This window comes from Antechinus flavipes, chromosome 6 (genome assembly GCF_016432865.1).
Source record: "Antechinus flavipes isolate AdamAnt ecotype Samford, QLD, Australia chromosome 6, AdamAnt_v2, whole genome shotgun sequence".
NCBI lineage: Eukaryota > Metazoa > Chordata > Mammalia > Dasyuromorphia > Dasyuridae > Antechinus > Antechinus flavipes.
In genome coordinates, this window is record NC_067403.1 from 199,025,654 (window position 1) to 199,046,992 (window position 21,339).

The window sequence follows — 21,339 nt, forward strand, 5'->3', positions numbered from 1 at the left end:
CGAGTGCAAGGGATAATGTTGTAAAAAAATTACCCTGGCATGGAGTCTGTCAATATAAAGTTATTATAAAATTAAAAAATAAAATGCAAATGCAAAGAAAGAAAAAAAATACAACTAAAATGACTATTATGTCCATTAGAGCAACTAGGTAAGACAATGCATAGAGCAACAAGTCTGGAGTCAGGAAAACCAGAATTCAAATCCAACTCAAACTTATTAGCTGAGTGACCCTGGCTAAGTCACTTAATTCTACTGCCTCAGTTTACTCATCTGTAAAAATGAACTGGAGAAGGAAATGGCAAATCACTCCACTGTCTTCACAAGAAAACCCCAAATGAGGTTATAAATAGCTGGACACAACATGTCTATATCCTTATGACCCAGAGAATCCACTTATAGGTCAAGCACAAAAAGTCCCACATGTGGCAAAATATTTTAAAGTAACACTTTCTCTACTATCAAATGACTGGAAACAAAGTAGGTAGCTGTAGACTGGGGAATGGTTAAGCAAATCAGGGTCCATGAATGTAACGGAACTTAATTAGGAAATAATAATAGCCATGAAGAATTCAAGGACTTACATGAACTGGTATGGTGAAGTTAGCAGAAAGAGGAAAACATATACAGCAATAGAAATGAAACCAAAAATGTCCTGGATGTTGAGCAATTAGGATTTGGAAGTGTGGAATTGATACCACAAAAATATTACTTCCCCTTCTTGGCAAAGGTGGAAGATTATAGAGGCAGAAAACTGCAAACATTTTTATAAGCGGTTCTGCCATTCTCTCTTTTCCTTATTTTTTATTACAGAGATGTCTTGCTGGGTAGGGAAATGGAGACAAGAAGGGATCTACCCAGAATATAAGAAGAGAAGCACTAGATTTGGAGCGAGAACCTTGAACTTAAATTCTGACATTGAAATTATCATCCCTTGTCCTAGGAAGTAGAAGGTACCCAGATTTTGGGTTAGCTGAAGCCCATAGAGGGATAGATATTTTTTCTAAAAGTAGCACCAAAATTCAAATGCAGATCCTCAGACTAAATCAAAGTTCTTGCTACTGCAGCATAAGACTGCCTTAAGCTGGGTCAGTCCCCTTCAACTCAGTCCACAAAAAGCCCTCCCTCTCCCATAATAAAAATACTCTCAAGGCAACATAGCTTCACGCATTTATTGATAAATGTTCAATAAAGCTTTCATCGAACAGGAAGGGGCCAACTGTACACGATTGTCTCAACACGGATGGTGGGGCTTACACACAGACACAGACAAACATATACACACACATACAAACACATACACACATACAGACAGACATTTTAACTTCATGTTTAGGGTGCAACAAATTGGCCGGTAGAGGCTAAGGGTAACTGATGGTCAGACAAAACTCTCCCATGCTGTGGGCTCCCCTTGTGCCCTGGACTGAGGACTAGTACGACCTGCCTGAGCTGTCAGCAGCTACGGGGAGGGCTTCCTGGGTACCCCTTGCCTGCTTAAGCCTTTTGATACATTCTCTTCTCTTGAAATATTTTGGATAAAAAAACATGGGCCCCTCCTCCCCATTTTCCTAGGATCTCAGCCTGTCCCTCCCACCTCAGCTTCCGAGCCCCAAGTCTGTCTCTTTTCAAGGGTTCAGATGCTTATGACAATTTTAGCAGCACCATCCTAAAACCTGGGGCAAGGCAGAGAGGAGCGGAGTATGGGAGGCTGAGGTCAGGAGGAAACAGGGGCACGATCAGAATAATCTTAGCTACTTTTCTTCTTTCTCAGACATTTTTGGATATTAGGGGAGAAGTCTGGACTATGCGGTCTGGCTCCAAGCTCCTTCTAACAAAGTAGGCTATATGACCTCAATCCCTCTCTAGGTCTCAGCAGCCTTGTCTGAAAAATGGGGAGATTAACACGTACCCCACAGGGATGTTCTGAGGAGCAATAAGATGATAGATGAAAAGGTACGGGGGGAAGGTAGCAGCATGGCTCAGAAAGGGGAGAAGGAAGAAACCTTCTCTCTCTTTAGGGTCTGGACTGCAGCTTGGTGGGAGATGGATCTAGCACTAGGACCCTGGTAGATGACACAGCACCTGCCTTGGCTTCAGTAGCATCCCTTTGGGGGGCCTTGCCCATGTCGAAAGGGCCCTTACACCCTTAGCTAGTGGCTAAGCTCAGCCGCCCCCCCAATCACAGCCACACTCCCACTTGCATTCTCTTCCCCTGCCCTGGCCAACTCTCCTCCAGGACTGGGGGTTAGGAGATGGCTAACAACTTTTCTTTAAGAATCATAAAGTCACACAAATTTCCCAAATCCAAACTTGCCTAATTTTTGTTTGTCTGAGGAAGGGAAAGGAAAAGACTGAGGAGGCAAAGCCTTTGGCCAGATTCAGATCCTCAGTCCTGGCCCGGAGCTTACTTCCCCTGTCTTTCCCCAGGGTTCAGAGGGGGTGAACCCACTGGCTGGTTCCACACTCGCTCCCAGGGGTGGCGGACCCCCAAATAGGCCTGCCTTTCTAGCCTGGCAGATGGACAGAGGGAAAAGCTTGCTTGTAGGAAAAGCATGTACTTTGTTTGACCACGTTAAACAAAATAAATTAAACATACATGGCCCCTGCTTAGATACTCTCCAGGCTGAACAGGAGGTTTTCTTTGCATTAACACCCAGCTCCAGCTTAGGGAGAAGAGGTGGGCAAACAGGCCCCGGCATCTTTTTCAATGGCTCCACTTTGGCTCTCGATGGGCAGCCCAGGGTTACCCTTCTTGGGTGCCGTCATCGGCTGGCGCGATCTCTAGGACGGATGGCCATTCACCAAGGGATGCACTGCTGACCTTGGGGGGCCATGGCCCATTCTCAGGAAGGCTCTCCTTTTTATTATTATTATTAATATTATTATTATTTTCTTAATTTCTTAAATATAAATAGCAAGGGGGATTGTGGGGGGAAGGGGCAGGGGAGGTCTGGAGATCCCAATGGATGATGGTGCCATGTTGGGGGCTATTAGAGGGTCCCACCTCCCAGGACCCCCACCCCCACCCCATCCTGGGCTCCGAGGCCGGAGGTAGCTCTCCTCTGCTGTCTGGCCCCAGCACAGGCAGGGCACATTGCTCTACGCAGGGGACCAAACCCCTTCCCTGTATCTCTACAGCTTTGGGCACGGAACAGAGTGGGGACGAAGGGACACGGGGCGTCTTTTGTTTCTTTAAAGCCAAGAACCCTCTGACGAAGCACCCACCACGTCAGGGGTGAGGGGAGAGGGGTCTGGGATGGGGCAGAAGTGAATAAAGCATCAATCAAGGATAATTGCCTTGGAGCAAGAGGGGGCGGGGGGAGGATGATTCCTTCATTATTCCATCACTATAGGTTCACTGCAATGTCACAAAAAAAAATAGAACTCTTTATATAGATTCTCTCTTTCTGAGGCTGTGTATGTCTGTTTCTGTAGCTCTGTGAGTCCCTCTGGATCTCTGTCTTGGAAGTTGCGTCTGCATCAGTCTGTCCACATCCATCTCCTGGAGCTCCCTCGGCATCCCTCCACATCTCGGTGGCTCTTCTCTGCACCTCCTGCCCCACGAGGGGTCTGCATGGGTCCCGGCAGGGTGCCCCCCAAGGGGACTCGCTCGCCCCCTGCCACTACGTAGAGCCGGGCTATCGAAACCCACCGCCTTGGCCGCCACCACCTAGCACTGGTAATGTATGTGCTGGTGAACCTTGCCCTCCACGTGGGAGTGGGAGTGGGTGTGCGTGTGGGTGTGGATGTCTGTATAGAGCTTAGGGTACAGCTTGGTGGTGGGTCCGGGGCCCTGGCCCAGCAGGTGCTGCTGTGCTGGTGGGGGCAGCTGCGGCTGACCGCCCACCCCGTAATCCTCATAGTGTCCCGAGGTCAGGCAGTCCTTGTCAGGCATGGCAGCCAGGCCGGCTCGGTCCCGAGGAGCTGGCCGGTGGCCTGGCGCCGCCGGGGGCGGGGAACACGGCTTCTTCTTGGTCTGACACAGCCACAGCAACACGGTGCCCAAGATGAAGACGGCGCCGGCCGGGATGCCAATCACCACTGGCCAAGGCAGGCTGCTGGTGGACGAGGGAGCCGCTGGGCCACTGGGGGGCTTGGGGTCTGTGAGGGGGGACACCAAAACAGAGACACAGCAAGGGGCAAAGGAAGAGAGGCGGAGATGGAGAGAAAGATGGAGACAGAGGGGAAAAGGAAGGAGGCAAAAAGGAGATGACATGGAAAATGGAGAAAGATGGAGACAGAGGGGAAAAGGAAGGAGGCAAAAAGGAGATGACATGGAAAATGGAGAAAGATGGAGACAGAGGGGAAAAGGAAGGAGGCAAAAAGGAGATGACGTGGAAAATGGAGAAAGATGGAGACAGAGGGGAAAAGGAAGGAGGCAAAAAGAAGACGTGGAAAATGGAGAAAGATGGAGACAGAGGGGAAAAGGAAGGAGGCAAAAAGGAGAAGACATGGAAAATGGAGAAAGATGGAGACAGAGGGGAAAAGGAAGGAGGCAAAAAGGAGAAGACGTGGAAAATGGAGAAAGATGGAGACAGAGGGGAAAAGGAAGGAGGCAAAAAGGAGAAGACGTGGAAAATGGAGAAAGATGGAGACAGAGGGGAAAAGGAAGGAGGCAAAAAGGAGAAGACGTGGAAAATGGAGAAAGATGGAGACAGAGGGGAAAAGGAAAGAGGCAAAAAGGAGAAGACGTGGAAAATGGATAAAGAAAGATGGAGACAGAGGGGAAAAGGAAGGAGGCAAAAAGGAGAAGACGTGGAAAATGGATAAAGAAAGATGGAGACAGAGGGGAAAAGGAAGGAGGCAAAAAGGAGATGACATGGAAAATGGAGATGGACAGAGAAAGATCCAGAGGGAAAGAGCAAGGAGGCAAAAAGGAGAAGACGTGGAAAATGGAGAAAGAAAGATGGCGACAGAGGGTAAAAGGAAGGAGGCAAAAAGGAGAAGATGTGGAAAATGGATAAAGAAAGATGGAGACAGAGGGGAAAAGGAAGGAGGCAAAAAGGAGAAGACGTGGAAGATGGAGATGGACAGAGAAAGATCCAGAGGGGAAAGAGGAAGGAGGCAAAAAGGAGAATGCAAAGGGGAAATTTTTAAGGAAAGAGGATAGAGGAGAGTCAGTTAAGAGGGAGACCCAGAGACAAAATGAGGACAGAGAAATGGAATAAGACAGTGGGAAAACAGGAGACATAATATGGGGAAGACAGAGACAGAGAGAGGTAAAAAAAGGATTAAAAAAAAAGTCACCACAAGAAGGCAGGCAGCTAGGTATGTTAATGGAGTTCAGGGGGGCATGAAAGTCCTAGACTCAAGGAATTTTGAGGGCCCCCCAGGTAAAAAAGTATTGAAAGAGACTCCAGTTTGGGGGAAGATCATACCACTGAGTCTCAGAATCACTGATCTAAGGATCATAGAAAGCTCTTAGAGGCTATCTAGTCCAAACCTGCATTTTACAGGTGAGGAAACTGAGACCCCAGAAAGGAAATGAATAATATTAAATGGCCAATCTAGTGCACTTGGCTCCGTACCACGCTGTCTCAGATGCCCCCCAGCATACGATCTCTTGGGATTGCTATTATTCCCAGCCCACCCATTGTGAAATACCAAAGGGGGAGCTGGGGGCTATCGGAGGCAGGGTGTAGAAAGGGGCTTGGGAACACACACTGGAGCCATGGAACCTCTGGGGGACGGGCCCTGGAAAGGGCAAGGGCCTGATCCTGGGAGTCGGCAGGGGCAGGTGAGCCCAGTGCTCCGGCACCTCACCTGGCAGCACGGTGAGGAAGGCACTTCGGAAGCTGTAGCCCATCGTGTTGGCTCCCAGGCAGATGTACATGCCCGCGTCCTCCTGCCGGGCGCGGGTGATCATGAGCTTATTGAGGTAGGAGCCGTCGGGCCGGGACCACACGTCGCCCGTGGGGAGCACGACAAACTTCTGGCCGCCCACATCGATGGTGGAGTTGTACTTGCTCTCTGTGCCATACTCGACCCGCTTGAGCCACTGGATCACGGGCTTCACGTCGCTGCGCACCTTGCACTGAAAGGACGTCGTCCCGCCGAAGTCCACGGTGGTGTTCACAGGGTGGGTGCCCGTCAAGATGGGCTTGGAGCGGGTCCGCTCTGAAATGGGGAGACAAACCCTCTGTCAGCATCCTGTCTCCTCCTCGTCCCCCACCACCCCATCGGGCCCCACAAGAATCCCCAAGCAGAAAAAGGCCCGGGAATATTTACAGAAAATATACGGAAAAATACGGAAATATTTCTAGCTGCATTTCTTGTGGGGGCAAAGAACTGGAAACCAAGGAGGAGGGCATTCTATGGGGAACGGCTGAAGAAACATCATATGTGAATGTGATGGGAAACTACTGGGCTGTCAAAAATGATTTCAGAAGAACTTGCATGAGCTGATGCAGAGTGGAGGGAACAGAACCAGGTACACTTTCTAGAGCAAAAATAATGTGGCAAAAATTAACAACATTCTGAAAAACTTAAGAACTTTCATCAAGACAATGGCCATCCAAGATGTTGGAGACCTATGAAGGGACAAACTCTCACCGTCTCTCTGAGAGGAGATGAAACTTAGGGTGCAGAAGGAGCCGTAGATATTTTGGGGCATGAATGTGAGAATGTTTTGCTTAATTCTGCATAGTTATTACAAGACGTTTGCTTTTTTATAGGAGTTGGGGAAGTTTTTTTTACTAAAAACTTAATTTTTAATAATTAAAAACTGAAAAAACCAGCATAGTTATGAAAGAGATGTGATTTCACGTATAGTCTTCTTTTCATCGTCTATTTTGTATATTAAAAAGCTTATTTTATTTGGTATTTTTAAGTTTAAAATGTTAAAAAAAAATTAATAACCAAAGTAATATTACATAGTGTTATATGATTGGGAAGGGGGAAATAAGGAAGGCCAAACCCTTGATTTCTCTAATGGAGAGAAATCCTGGTGAGAAAACTCCCTCAGCCAAATGCAAACAGAAGCCTACTGTGTGATATATAGTCTTTGTACGTGGACCAAGGCATTAAAAGGGCAAGAAAATTGGTCTCACAGTTACAATACGTGTCAGGGACAATTCTTGAATCCAGATCTTTTGACTATAAGGCTGACTCTAAATCTATTTCTACTTGCCTGCTTGTGTCTGTGCCTGTGTCTCTCTCTCTCTGTGTGTGTGTGTGTGTGTGTGTGTGTGTGTGTGTCTGTCTCTCTGTCTCTGTCTCTCTCTCTCTGTCTCTGTCTCTGTCTCTGTCTCTCTCTGTCTCTCTCTCTGTCTCTTACTCTCTTTCTCTCTGTCTCTCTCTCTCTCTTACTCTCTTTGTCTCTCTCTTTCTCTCTCTCTCTCTGTCTCTCTCTTTCTCTCTCTCTCTGTCTCTCTCTCTCTGTCTCTCTCTCTCTTTCTCTCTTTCTCTCTCTTTCTCTCTCTCTCTCTCTCTCTCTCTTACTCTCTTTCTCTCTCTCTTTCTATCTCTTTCTCTCCCTCTCCTCCCTTATGTCTCTCTCTTACTCTCTTTTTTCTACTTCTCTATCATTCTCTGTCTCTGGCTCTCCCCTCCCTTCTCTATCTCTTATTCTCTCTCTGTCTCTATTCTCTCTCTTTCTCTATCACTCGCTGTCTCTCTCTCCCCCTTTCTCCTCTCTTCTTTTTCTCTCAATCTCTTTCTCTCCATCTCTCTCTCTCTTTCATCTCTTTCTCTGTCTCTTTCTCCTCCTCCCCTCTCTTCTCTTTCTCTCTGTCTCTTACTCTCTCTTTCTATATTTTTCTCTTTCTGTCTCCTCCTCTGTCTCCTCTCTCTCTGTATCTCTCTCTCTTTTTCTCTGTCTCTCTGTCTGTGTCTCTCACTTCACAAAAGTCCTGCTCTAGTAGTAGGAGGTGACCCCTGCTTTCTCTGACCCTTGCTCTTGACCTTGACCCTTGTTCTGCTCTGCCAGCAGAAGATAAGCCCTGGCAGCTTCTATCGTGCTGGAAAGCCTTCCAGGAGGTCCTGGTCTCTGGCTGTCCTCTGTACCTGGAGGCTCTCCCTCCTCCACCTGACAGCTGACCTCTCTGGCTTCCTTTAAGTCCCAACTAAAATCCCACCTCCCACTGGAGTCTCTCCCGATCCCTGTTAATTCCAGAGCCTCGCTTCTCTACATTATTTCCTGTCTGCCCTGTATACCGCTTACTTTGTGTGCCCTTTATACGGGGGGGCCTGGAGGACAGGGACTGTGTTTTGTACCCCCAGCACACAGCTCGGTGCCTACTGAACTGGACAGGAGCTGGGAGCCCCTTTGAGGTCATCCGTTCTACTCCTTCAGGCATAAAGTGACTGGCCCAGGGTCATTCAGGCAATCAAATGGTCAAGGTGACATTCAAATGCGGGTCATACAAATTCAAGTTCAATGTTCCTCTGAGTCCTGGCAAGAGACGATGTGCTGACTGACAGATTACTCAGTACAAAGCGGCTCAGGGCCAGGCAGCTGGCCACCACACAGTGGACTCTTTGGTCATGGCAGCGCATGAAACAAAGTCAAACACAAAGTAAGCCTCATCCCGGCCGGGGGAGGAGATTCTCCAGCAAGGAGGGTGGGAGAGTAGGGGGAGAGGAGGTCAGACAAATTATGGCAGAGATCTGTGAGGAAAAGCCGCTGGCGCCGGAGCAAACGGAAGGTTTTAGAGAAATGTGGAGAGTCTCTTATGAACGAACGCAAAGTGAAGGGAGCAGAACCAAGAGATTCACTTACACAATAACATCAACATCGCAAAGCAAAACAACTTGGAAAGACCTAAGAACTTTGATCTGCATCATGACTACCCAGAGGGCCGATGATAAAACATGCCGTCTGCTCTTGGCAGAGAGGTGGGAGACATATTCCAGATGCATAATAAGAAAGGCAGTTTTGGACACAGTCAATATCGTAATTTTTACTTAGAGAAGAAGGTGGCTGGAAAGTATCTGCAAAATTCAGAAGGGTTCTCTATCCCAGGCTTCTGGCCTCGGGGAAAAAAATCAGTGACTTCAATTAAAAATTCAAAAAAAAATTTTTTTTAAATCCCTGGCAGGGACCCACACTTAACACCACATACCAAGATAAGATCAAAATGGGTCCATGACCTAGGCATAAAGAACGAGATTATAAATAAATTAGAGGAACATAGGATAGTTTATCTCTCAGACTTGTAGAGGAGAAAGAAATTTGTGACCAAAGATGAACTAGAGACCATTACTGATCACAAAATAGAAAATTTTGATTATATCAAATTAAAAAGCCTTTGTACAAACAGAACGAATGCAAACAAGATTAGAAGGGAAACAACAAACTGGGAAAATATCTTCACAGTTAAAGGTTCTGATAAAGGCCTCATTTCCAAAATATATAGAGAACTGACTCAAATTTATAAAAAATCAAGCCATTCTCCAATTGATAAATGGTCAAAGGATATGAACAGACAATTTTCAGATGAAGAAATTGAAACTATTTCTACCCATATGAAAATATGCTCCAAATCATTATTAATCAGAGAAATGCAAATTAAGACAACTCTGAGGTACCACTACATACCTGTCAGATTGGCTAAGATGACAGGAAAAAATAATGATGAATGTTGGAGGGGATGCAGGAAAACGGGGACACTGATGCATTGTTGGTGGAATTGTGAACGAATCCAACCATACTGGAGAGCAATCTGGAATTATGCCCAAAAATTATCAAACTGTGCATACCCTTTGATCCAGCAGTGTTTCTATTGGGCTTATATCCCAAAGAAATACTAAAGAAGGGAAAGGGACCTGTATGTGCCAAAATGTTTGTAGCAGCCCTGTTTGTAGTGGCTAGAAACTGGAAAATGAATGGATGCCCATCAATTGGAGAATGGCTGGGTAAATTGTGGTATATGAATGTTATGGAATATTATTGCTCTGTAAGGAATGACCAGCAGGATGAATACAGAGAGGCTTGGAGAGACCTACATGGACTGATGCTAAGTGAGATGAGCAGAACCAGGAGATCATTATACACTTCGACAACAATATTGTATGAGGATGTATTCTGATGGAAGTGGATTTCTATGACAAAGAGACTTAACTGAGTTTCAATTGATAAATGATGGACAGAAACAGCTACACCCAAAGAAGGAACACTGGGAAATGAATGTGAACTATTTGCATTTTTGATTTTCTTCCCGAGTTATTTTTACCTTCTGAATCCAATTCTCCCTGTGCAGCGGGAGAACTGTTCGGTTCTGCAAATATGTATTGTATCTAGGATATACTGCAACATATTTAACATATATAGGTCTGCTTGCCATCTTGGGGGGGGGTGGAGGGAGGGAGGGGAAAAAACGAAACATAAGCGAGTGCAACGGATAAAGTTGTAAAAAAAAATTATCGTGGCATGGATTCTGTCAATACAAAGTTATTATTAAATAAAATAAAATTAAAAAATAAATTTAAAAAAATAAATAAAATAAATAAATCCCTGGCAGAAGAATTTTAAAAAATGTATTTTTTAAAATCAATGATTTTCTTTCTGGTGATGCTATTAAGAATGTAAGCCCCCGGAGGGCAGGGAGGAGGAGTTGTTTCCTTCTTGATTTTGTATCCTGGTCACCAGCACCGCCTGGTCCATAATCATTACTTCATAAATCCCTGTGGACTAACTCATTCATTCATTCAAACAATACTTATAAAATGCCAGGCAGGTTGGTAGAGAAAGACAAAAATAAGACATTCCCTCCCTTCAAGGAGTTTACATTCGATTGAGGAGGCAATCTCTTAATTGAGACCAAATTACAGAAAAAAAATCTGTCTTTTTCCAGGCTAAATAGTTTCTATTTAGCCTCCTTATCAAAGCAAGAGGGTCAGAAGTGGGTCTTACCTAAATTGAAGCTCTCTCACTATAAAGGGGCAGCTAGCTGGTACAGTGGATAGAGCACTAGCCCCTGAACTCAGGAGGATCCAAGTTCGAATCTGGCCTCAGACATTTAATAATTCCTAGTTGGATGACTCTGGGCAAATCATTTAATTCCAATTGCTTAAGCAAAATATATATATATATATATATATATATATATATATATATATATATTGACCATAGCAGATACTAAAAAGAAAACCAGAATATAAGAATACCAAGTGAATATTGACCATAGCAGATACTAAAAAGAAAACCAGAATATAAGAATACCAAGTGAATTTTTATAATTGACATGCCTCATTCTTCTAGTGTTAAAAAAAAAAAAAAACTTGCTGATAGTTTTGTGAAGAAATAAAAGCTGTCAAAAGTCATCTGGGAAAAAATGTGCTCTAAATCACTAGTGAATAGACAAAATAATGTAAACCAATTCTGAAGTATCACCTCACACCTATCAGATTGACTAGTATGACAGAAAAGGAAAAGGACAAATGCTGGAGATCTGGAAAAAATTAGGACACTAATTTGTTGTGAAATGATTCAATCATTCTAGAGAGTACTTTAGATTTATGCCCAAAAGGCTATTAAACCATCCAAATTCAATGACCTAGCAATGGCACTAGTAGGTCTGTATTCCAAAGAGATCAAAGAAAAGAGAAAAGGATCTATCTTTACAAACAAAAATATTTATAGCACCTCTTTTTGTGATAGAAAAGAATTGAAAATCGAGGGGATTTCTACCAATTGGGAAATGGCTGAACAAGTTGTGGAATATGATTGTGATGGAATACTCTTGGGCCACAAGAATATAGCAAGATGCTTTCAGAAAAACCTGGAAAGACTTACATGAACTGATACAGAGTGCAGAAGCAGGAGAACGTTGTACACAGTAACAGCAATGCAGCATAATGATCAACTGAGAGTGACTCAGAAATTCTCAGCGATATAAAGATCCAAGATCATTCTGAAGGATTTATGATGAAAAATGCTATCTGCCTCCAGAGAAAGAACTGACAGAGTCTGAATGCAGATCAAAGCATACTTTTTTCACTTCATTTTTTTCATAGATTTTTTTTTGGTCTGTGTTTTCTTTCATTTGATGACTAATATGGAAATGTGTTTTACATGACCACACCTGTATAACCTACATCAAATTGCTTGTCTCCTTAATGAGGGGGGTGAGGATGGAGGGAGGGAGAGAATTTGGAACTCAAAATCTTTTAAAGTAAATATTAGTATTTATTTATATGTTTGTCAATGAGATGATTGAGGTCAATCAAGGCCTTGTGAGAGAGAGGCCTGTGGGAACTTAGAATGGATCACAACATAGCATTTTCACTTCTTTTGTTATTGTTTGCTTGAATTTTATTTTCTTTCTCATTTTTCTCTTTTTGATCTGATTTTTCTTGTGCAGCAAAATAAATGTATAAACATGTATACATATATTGGAGTTAACATATATTTTAACATGTTTAACATATATTGGATTGTTTGCCATCTAGGGAAGGGGGTAGAAGGAGGGAAAAATTTGGAACACAAGGTTTTGCAAGGTCAATGTTAAAAAATTATCCATGCATATGCTTTGAAAATAAAAAGCTTTAATAAAAAAAGAAAAATATATGTTTGTTATTTTTATATGTAATATGAAATAGAAAAAATAAAATATTTTTTAGAAAACAACAAAGGGACAATGACTGGGGGATTTAGAATTTGAGGTGCAGTGGATCAGGGAATAAGAAGAGGATTAGCTGGTACCCCAATTGATCCCAAAGGATCCCATTCTAGCCCTTGGTTCTATGGCTCAGACTTGAATTGGGGCAGAGGGTAGGGAATATCTGACACTCACGGATAACTTCCACTTTGTAGGTGGCGTTGATCTCGCCAGCACGGTTAAAGACCCGGCATGTGTATTTTCCACTGTCCTCAGGCTTCAGGTTCTTCAGGTTGAGTGTCCACTTCTTTTTCTTGTTCTCACCAACTTCCTGAGGTGTCAAGGTCTTGTCATCCTTCAGCCACATGATGTCCGGTCGTGGGTGGCCGCTGGCCACACACTTGAGACGTACAGAGCTGCCCACGGGCCGGGCGATCACCCTCCGCCGCATTTTGGAGGGCTGTGTGAATCGAGGTCGGGCTGGAAAGACAGAAAAAAGATGAGTGACTTGAGGGCAGGGGGTATCTCAGAGTTAGTTATCTATCATCGTGACAGTGGATGAGGAAGATGGAAGAAATAGAGGAAGGAATCTGCGCTCGAGAAATTAATGATCTGGATGATAAAACAAGACTCATGCCATCTTGGACAATTGGAAGACCTGGTCTTTGAGACTTTTACCCTGTGCAGGTCTTTCCTTAATTCTTTTCTATGTTCCATTTAGCAGCACAAACCCAGCTCCATCTTTCCTCTTCTATCAGTTTATGGTAGAAAACAGCCAGATTTCTGGGGCATTTATGTGTTGAACTTGGACCTTGGAGGCTTAAACATAATCAGCTACCTGCTCAGGACCTAAAGCAGCTTGGGAAAAAATGGAAATAATTCTAGAAGTCAGGAATATGATCAGGAACTAAACTTTGGATTCATACTGAGCAGATATATGGTAACAAATTTGATGTTCATCACAAAGCTCTAACTCCAAGATCTCAGAGTCCAGCTATCATCAACCATGAATTTCAAGAAAAAGAGAAACAAAATTTTGGGTTCTATATCTTGGGCCACAGAGATTCTGAAGCTTGAAACTGGAGTCGGGTTCATGTTCTGGATTATGGCATCAAGACACCACCAAAGTTCAGAGCTCTCGAATGGTTACATCTTAGGTCACCAAATCTATCCTAGTCTTTAAGTCTCCCTAACCCTAGGAAGACATATCTGTGTAAATCAAGTATTTTGGTCCTTAGTGTCCCTGACATCCCCCATGGTACCCCAACCCCCAAGCCTTCTCTAAATCTCCCTCCTCACCCATAAAAACAAAAAAAATCTGAAATTTAGACCTATATGTTGATGACAGAAAGCAAAGGACTAAGGGATTTGTAGGTTTTTAAGCACCAATGGATAAGGGAAATATTTTGAGAGACTCAGACAGAAAAAAAAAATAGAGACAGAGACAGGAGAAAGAGAGACAGACAGACAGAGAAGGGAAAGACAGAGAGAAAGAGGAGGGAGGGAGAAAGTGAGAGACACAGACACAAATATAGAGACACAAAGGACAGACACAGAGACACAAACAGAGACACGCAGAAAGAAAAAAAACACAGAAACAAAAGCAGAGGCAAACAAGAGAAAAGGAAGAGACAGAGAAGGAAAAGAGAGAGGAGGGAGGGAGAAAGACAGAGATAGAATGGGAGATAGTGAAAGGAGAAAGAGAGACAGAGACAGACAAAAAAAACCAAAGCAAAGGGAAAAGGGAGAAAGAAAGAGGAAAAGAGAAAGAAAAAGAGGAAGGAGAAATGCAGAAAAAGACAAGGGAAAGAGAAAGAAAAAGACATTAGTGAGAAAGAGAGAAAAGATGAGGGAGAAAGACAAAAAGAGAAAGAAAAAAGAGGGAGGAAGGAGGGAGAAAGGAAAAGGAGAGAGGAAGGCAAGAGAGACAGAGAAAGAGGGGAAAAAGAATGAGAGGCAGAGAGAGAGACAGAAGAGGGAGAAAGAAAGAGGAAAAGAGAAAGAAAAGATAGAGACGAAGACAGAAAAAGATAGGAAGGAGAGAGAGAAAAAAAAACAGGAGAGACGGAGAGAGAGGCAGAGAGACAGGAGTGAGAAAGAGGAGTCAGAAATAGAGAAATGGGAAGAGAGAAGAGAGAGAAGAGGGAGAAAGAAAGAGGAAAAGAGAAAGAAAAAGAGGAAGGAGAAATGCAGAAAAAGACAAGGGAAAGAGAGAGAAAAAAAAACAGGAGAGATGGAGAGATACAGAGAGAGATGGAGAGAGAGGCAGAGAGAGAGACAGAAGAGGGAGAAAGAAAAACAGAGGAGAGAGAAAGGCAGAGAGACAGAAGTGAGAAAAAAGGAGACAGAAATAGAGAATTGGGGAGAGAGAGAAGGGGGAGAAAGGGGCTTCTTTCTAGTTCCCCTCCCATTCCACCACTTAAGTAGCCGTCCCTCTGCAAGACTGCCCTTTAGCTAAAGATAGCTATCATGACCCTCCCAAGTCTTCTCTGGGATAAATATTCCCAGGTCTTCAGCTGATGCTCATATGACATGGCCTCCAGCTGCCTTGCCTTCTGGCCCCTCCAGTTGGTGGAGGTCCTTCCCCAAACCAGAGCTGAACGCTGTCCTCCCCCCAGAGCAGCAGGACCCCCGGCACTGCTCTCCTGCAGAGCTCTCACAGTAAGGGAGCCGAGACCGCGCCACATCCCGAGTTTTTACCCCACTGTTTGCCGGATGCGTCCTCCTGTTCACCATTGGAGCCTTCGGGTCCGGGGTTCTCCTTCCCCACGGTGACATCATCTGTGGAGACAGACAGGGGGGGCTGAGTGGCGGGGGAGGGGACAGCTCCTGGCCATCACCCGGCCTTCCCTGGGGCCGTTCTGGGTCCCCAGGAGCTCCCAGCCTGGGCGGGCAGTGGAAGAGCAGCCGCAGCCCCCCTGCCCCCAGAGGGACAAGCCTGCAGAGCTCTTCCCCCGCTAGGGCTGACCAGGACCGTGTCCCGGAGCTCCATGACCAAGTTCTAGTTGAAATGCAGACCGGCCGTGTGAGCCTGCGAGGTCCCTTCCTCACTCTCAGTCCGAAGTCCCCTCAATAAAGCAAGCTAGTGTTACCTCATTCCCAGGGACCCAGGTGAGGAAAGTGCCCTTGGAGAAACCCTGAGCAGCCTATGGGAGGGGGGCTGTTGTGCGCGCTGGGTGGAGAAGGGCCCCTCGGAAGCCGTGGGCCGTGAGGGGAGCCCTGAAGGACAGCTAGGCCTAGGGAAAGTCACAGGCGGCTCCGGATCGCCCACAGGGGCCTGGAGGGCCGGCCTGAGGAGGCTGGGGTTTCTCCGCAGAGAGCTCCAGAAAGTTTGGAGCCGAGGGCAGGGCCTTGAGAACTTTTAGAACTACATTCCTGGGAGAGAGCGGGGATTTGGGGGCATCATTTAGTTTGTTTCTGGGATCTAATTCTAAGGCAGAAGAGGTCGCCTACCCCTTGGGGCTTCGGCTCCCCCATCTATACAATGGGTCTGACCCTGGTGCCGTGACCTATCCCACAGCCCCTCGGAGCCCTTCATGTGGCCCCCGGGTGTCAGGCCGAAGCTCGGCAGCCGCCCAGAGAGGGCATCTCCAAGTCCCTGAGCAAACAAACAGCCCTCATCGGAGCGGGCAGAACAAAGGCCCGCGCCCCGCCCTCCGAGGGCACACGGCAGTCTGTCCATCCATCTGTCCGCGGCCGCCCCCCAGCCCGGCCCCCCCCGCCCGGCCGCCCCACCCTCCTTCCCCTTCCTCCCTCACACGCACCAACTGCCTGGCACTCACTCCGGGGCCCCCTGGCCCGTGGCCAGGCCTCTGATGTGAGCCGCCGCCCGCCACAACCCCCCCAGCCTTTGAAGAGGCGGCCTCGGAGTTACCTACGGGCCTTCCCTGACGCAGCCGCTCCGGCAGAGCAGGGCGAGGAGGGCCGTCCGGGCCGGGACTCCCGGGTAAACACCGTGCTGAGAGATTGCAGGAGTTGGGGGGCAGGGAGAAGGGGGTGCACTGCACAAACAGAGGCCTGTTTAGCCGGGGCGGCTTTGATCTCATCGGGCCTCAAACAATGAAAGGTCGGCAAGTCCGAGCACAAACAGCCGTCGGAGGGGAGCAGCTAAGCAGCACATCTGGAGACCGGAGGGGCTCCGCGACCGGCTCCCTGGGGCCCCACCACACACAGAGACACAGAGAGAGATGGAGAGAGAAATACAGAGACACAGAGACACAGAGAGAGATGGAGATACAGAGACACAGAGAGAGATGGAGAGATACAGAGACACAGAGAGAGATGGGGAGAGAGAGATGGAGATACAGAGACACAGAGAGAGATGGAGAGAGAGATACAGAGACACAGAGACACAGAGAGAGATGGAGATACAGAGACACAGAGAGAGATGGGGAGAGAGATACAGAGACACAGAGACACAGAGAGAGATGGAGATACAGAGACACAGAGAGAGATGGAGATACAGAGACACACAGAGAGATGGAGATACAGACACAGAGAGATGGAGAGATACAGAGACAGAGAGAGATGGGGAGAGAGAGATACAGAGAGAGATGGAGATACAGAGACACAGAGAGAGATGGAGATACAGAGACACAGAGAGAGATGGAGATACAGAGACACAGAGAGAGATGGAGATACAGAGACACAGAGAGAGATGGAGATACAGAGACACAGAGAGAGATGGGGAGAGAGAGATACAGAGAGAGATGGAGATACAGAGACACAGAGAGATGAAGATAGAGACACAGAGAGATGAAGGATACAGAGACACAGAGAGAGATGGAGAGATACAGAGACACAGAGAGAGATGGAGAGAGAGATACAGAGAGAGATGGAAAGAGAGATACAGAGACACAGAGAGATGGAGATACAGAGACACAGAGAGAGATGGAGAGATACAGAGACACAGAGAGAGATGGAGATACAGAGACACAGAGAGAGATGGAGATACAGAGACACAGAGAGAGATGGAGAGATACAGAGATACAGAGAGAGATGGAGAGAGAGATACAGAGACACAGAGAGAGATGGAAAGAGAGATACAGAGAGAGATGGAGAGATACAGAGACACAGAGAGAGATGGAGAGATACAGAGACACAGAGAGAGATGGAGAGATACAGAGATACAGAGAGAGATGGAGAGAGAGATACAGAGAGAGATGGAAAGAGAGATAAAAGAGACACAGAGAGAGATGGAGATACAGAGACACAGAGAGAGATGGAGATACAGAGACACAGAGAGAGATGGAGAGATACAGAGACACAGAGAGAGATGGAGATACAGAGACACAGAGAGAGATGGAGAGATACAGAGACACAGAGAGAGATGGAGATACAGAGACACAGAGAGATGGAGAGAGAGACACAGAGACACAGAGAGAGATGGAGAGAGAGATACAGAGACACAGAGAGAGATCGAGAGAGAAATAGAGACAGAGAGAGACACAGAAAGACACAGACATAGAGAAAGACACAGAGAGAGATGGAGAAAGACAGAGACATAGAGAGACACAGAGACACAGACATAGAGAAAGACACAGAGACATAGACATACTGAGAGGTACACAGACAGACACACAGAGACACAAAGAGAGACACACAGAGAGACAGAGACACAGACACAGACACAAAGAGAGAGAGAGAGAGAAACAGACAGACACACACTCCTGCCCTGTCAGCACATTTCCTAGCCAAGAGATCATTGAGCCTGGGACCAAAAAATTCAGGCCCCAAATCCCCCCTGAGCTGCTTGGTAGCTGTGTGACCTCAGACATGTTAATTAGCTTCTCTGTGTCCAGTCTGATTGACCCTGGAGATTCCCCTGGGAAAGCGCCGGCTGTCAGTCACCCCCGGGGCTCTTCTACTCGAGGGCTACCTAGCACTAGGGCCGGAAGCCTGGCTTTGGATGCCATCTCACTACCCAGGTCTCTTCAGTTTCCTAAATCCTAGTTTCCTCATCTGGAGAACGAGACAACTGAGGAGCGAATCCAGGGGCCCTGCCCAGCCCAAAGTTCTTCAGCGTGAGAAAGAGCTGAACATGGAAAGACCACAGACCACTTTTGGTGCGACATGCTCCCAAAGCTCCACGAAGCAGAAGACACGGACGTCCCCTGCAGAGCTCGAGATCCCTCCTTCCTGCTCTGACACACCGTCACCTTAGGGGTTCCTGAGAGGGAGAACTTAATGGCCCACATTCCTGCGTGGCTCATTCCTCCCCCTCTTTTCTCCTGGTCCCCCACAGGACTCTTGCCCTGATTGTCCCAACAGCTTTAACTGATCTCCCTGTCTCCAGTCCCTCCCCTCGCCATCTATCTTCTCACCCAATTGCCCAAAGGGAAATCCCTAAAGCTCAGACCTTCCTGTGTCACAACCTCACTCCAAAACTTTCCACAGTTCTTTAGGCGGGCTTGCGAAGCTTTCTCCATGGAACGCCAGCTCCCTCCGTAATTTTCTTCCCTACGGGTCATACTCACGAAAGGCAGTGTAAAGCCCTGACCTGGGAACCAGCAGGAACTCTCTTCAAATCCCCCTGCTGATATTTATTAGTTACATGGCAAAGATTAAGTCATATCCTCCCCAAACCATGACCATGACCATGACCGTGACCATCACCATCATCACCACCATCATCATCGTCACTGCCAGTAAGATCCACCATTAGAATATAACTTCTTACAATCCCTACTTGTAAGAAGTTATATTCTAATGGTGGATCTTACTGGCAGTGACTTACTTACAGTGACTTACAAGTAGGGATTGTTTCTTTGACCTTATATCTCAAATGCCCAGCCTGATAACTGATGCACACCAGGTGTCAGTTATAATAAATATCTGTATTTAAATAAATAAATTTATATGCTTGTTTGATGGAAGGATTTTCAAGGTTTGCAAAGCACTTTACAAATACCCGTCATTTCTCACAGTCACCCTAGGAGACAGCCAACATTGTTATCCCCATTTTACAGAAGAGGAAATTAAGGCAGGCAGAGGTCAAGTGACTTGCCAAAGATCACGTAAGTAATAAAAACTAAAACCAGATTTCTCAGATCTTACAGGATCCAGACCCAGGGCTTTGGGTACTACATTATCTAGCGACCTTAATCTCTCTAACCCTCAGTTTTTTCACTTGTAAAATGTTTGGTAAAACACCTGTAGGACCTGCCCCATAAGGCTGAGATGAGACTAAAATGAAATAATGACCATAAACTAAAAAACAAACCCTGTATAAATGTCAGTAGCAGTGCTAAAAGTACCTAGTCTTCGTGCTAGCAATATCTAGTGCCAGTACTGGTAGTATCCAGTCAATCTGGATTTCTGGCTGTTGTGTAATCTTGTCCTTATGCCATTGGGCATTTCTATGGATTAATTCCATGTCTGGAAGGCACTCAGCTCCTTATCTATGTTGATAAAATCCTTTCAAAGTCCATCCCTGTTGCCACTCTTCCCAAAGCCTTCCCTCCTCCTCAAGGCAATATTCCTGAGAGTAGGATGGAAATAGGAACAGGAATGATGGTTTCCTTACATGGGCACATTCTCAGTCACTTCTAGAATTGTCCAGAGCACTAAGTCTAAAAGCATCACCCAGGGACACAGGCAAACAGGCATGATCATGCACTTTCCTATCTCTCTTTGTGTCTTTATCCTGGATTTCCCACATATCTGGAGCCCACCTCATCTCTACATGTCTCAGAGAATCCCTCCCCTTCCTTTAAGAGCCATTCAAGCATCATCCTTCTCAAGAAGCCTTTCTTGATTCCCCCAACCAGTAGAGCAGGTACTCCCCTAAACTACCTTGCATTTGGCTATTTTTATCTACTTGTATTTATTCCATTTATAGAAATGCAACATGGGCATCTGGAAAAAAATCTCAGTGTAGTTTTAAGTTATTTATACCTATTTAGGTTAGTCAACCTGCACTGAGATTATGGATCATCTATATCTACATACAGCTAAGTCCTAATCAATATCATGAAGTGATCATATGTATTTGAATTTGCACCAAAGTTATAAATATATTAAATATGGCCATTGATTCCAGCCAATGGAAAGATAAAACGCCAATTCGAATAATGCAACTGTTTAAGGAAACTCATTTATTTTTTTATCAATAGTATTTTATTTTTCCAAGTACATGTAAAGATAATTTTTAACATTGATTTTTGTAAGACTTTGTATTCCGAATTTTTCTCCTTCCTTCCCTTCCCTTCCCCCTCCCCAAGGCAGCACGTAATCTGATATAGGTTATATATGTACAATTGTTTTAAACATATTTCCATATTGGTCAAGTTGTGCAAGAAAAATCAGAGCAAAAGGAAAAAATTGAGAAAGAAAACAAACAAAAAACAATGAAAATACTTTGCTTCAATTTATATTCAGGCTCCACAGTTCTCCCTCTGGAGGATGTGAATGGCATTTTCCATCCCAAGAGAGACTCATTATTTGCACCAGTCGGGACTGGCTGTATATACTTGTCCCACCATTAGAATGTAAACTCAAGAGTAGGGATTGGTTCATCGACTTATATTCCTAAAGCCTAACTCAGTGCTCAGCATACAGAAGGCGCATAAGAAATATTTGCTGGTTGATGGACTTTTAACTCAAAGACCAACCGTGTCCTTTACACCAAAAGCATCAAACATGGGGCCCGTGAAGCTAACAACATTCGAGTGCCACTCGAACCACATTAAAATGTAATTGGGAAACATTTAATAAGACAGATAAAAACACAATAAAACCTAGATAATGTTCACATATGGCTTTCTAAGTCAATATACAACTTGCAGGGATTCTGATATATAAT

At 45.5% G+C, this 21,339-nt stretch overlaps 1 protein-coding gene across 2 annotated transcripts in view; it reads right to left on the reverse strand.

Moving 5' to 3' along the window:
• Positions 1 to 1,155: 1,155 nt before the first annotated feature.
• The window catches only part of FGFRL1 (fibroblast growth factor receptor like 1), a 134,161-nt gene continuing 113,977 nt past the window's right edge, over positions 1,156 to 21,339 (reverse strand). For both annotated transcript variants that reach the window (XM_051965966.1, XM_051965965.1), the window contains 4 exons: positions 15,237 to 15,317; positions 12,732 to 13,016; positions 5,761 to 6,114; positions 1,156 to 4,098 (listed from right to left, as the gene is read on the reverse strand). In XM_051965966.1, the coding sequence (XP_051821926.1) occupies positions 3,668 to 4,098; positions 5,761 to 6,114; positions 12,732 to 13,016; positions 15,237 to 15,317 (1,151 nt within the window). In that variant the 3' untranslated portion in view covers positions 1,156 to 3,667. The remainder of the gene's footprint in view (positions 4,099 to 5,760; positions 6,115 to 12,731; positions 13,017 to 15,236; positions 15,318 to 21,339) is intronic.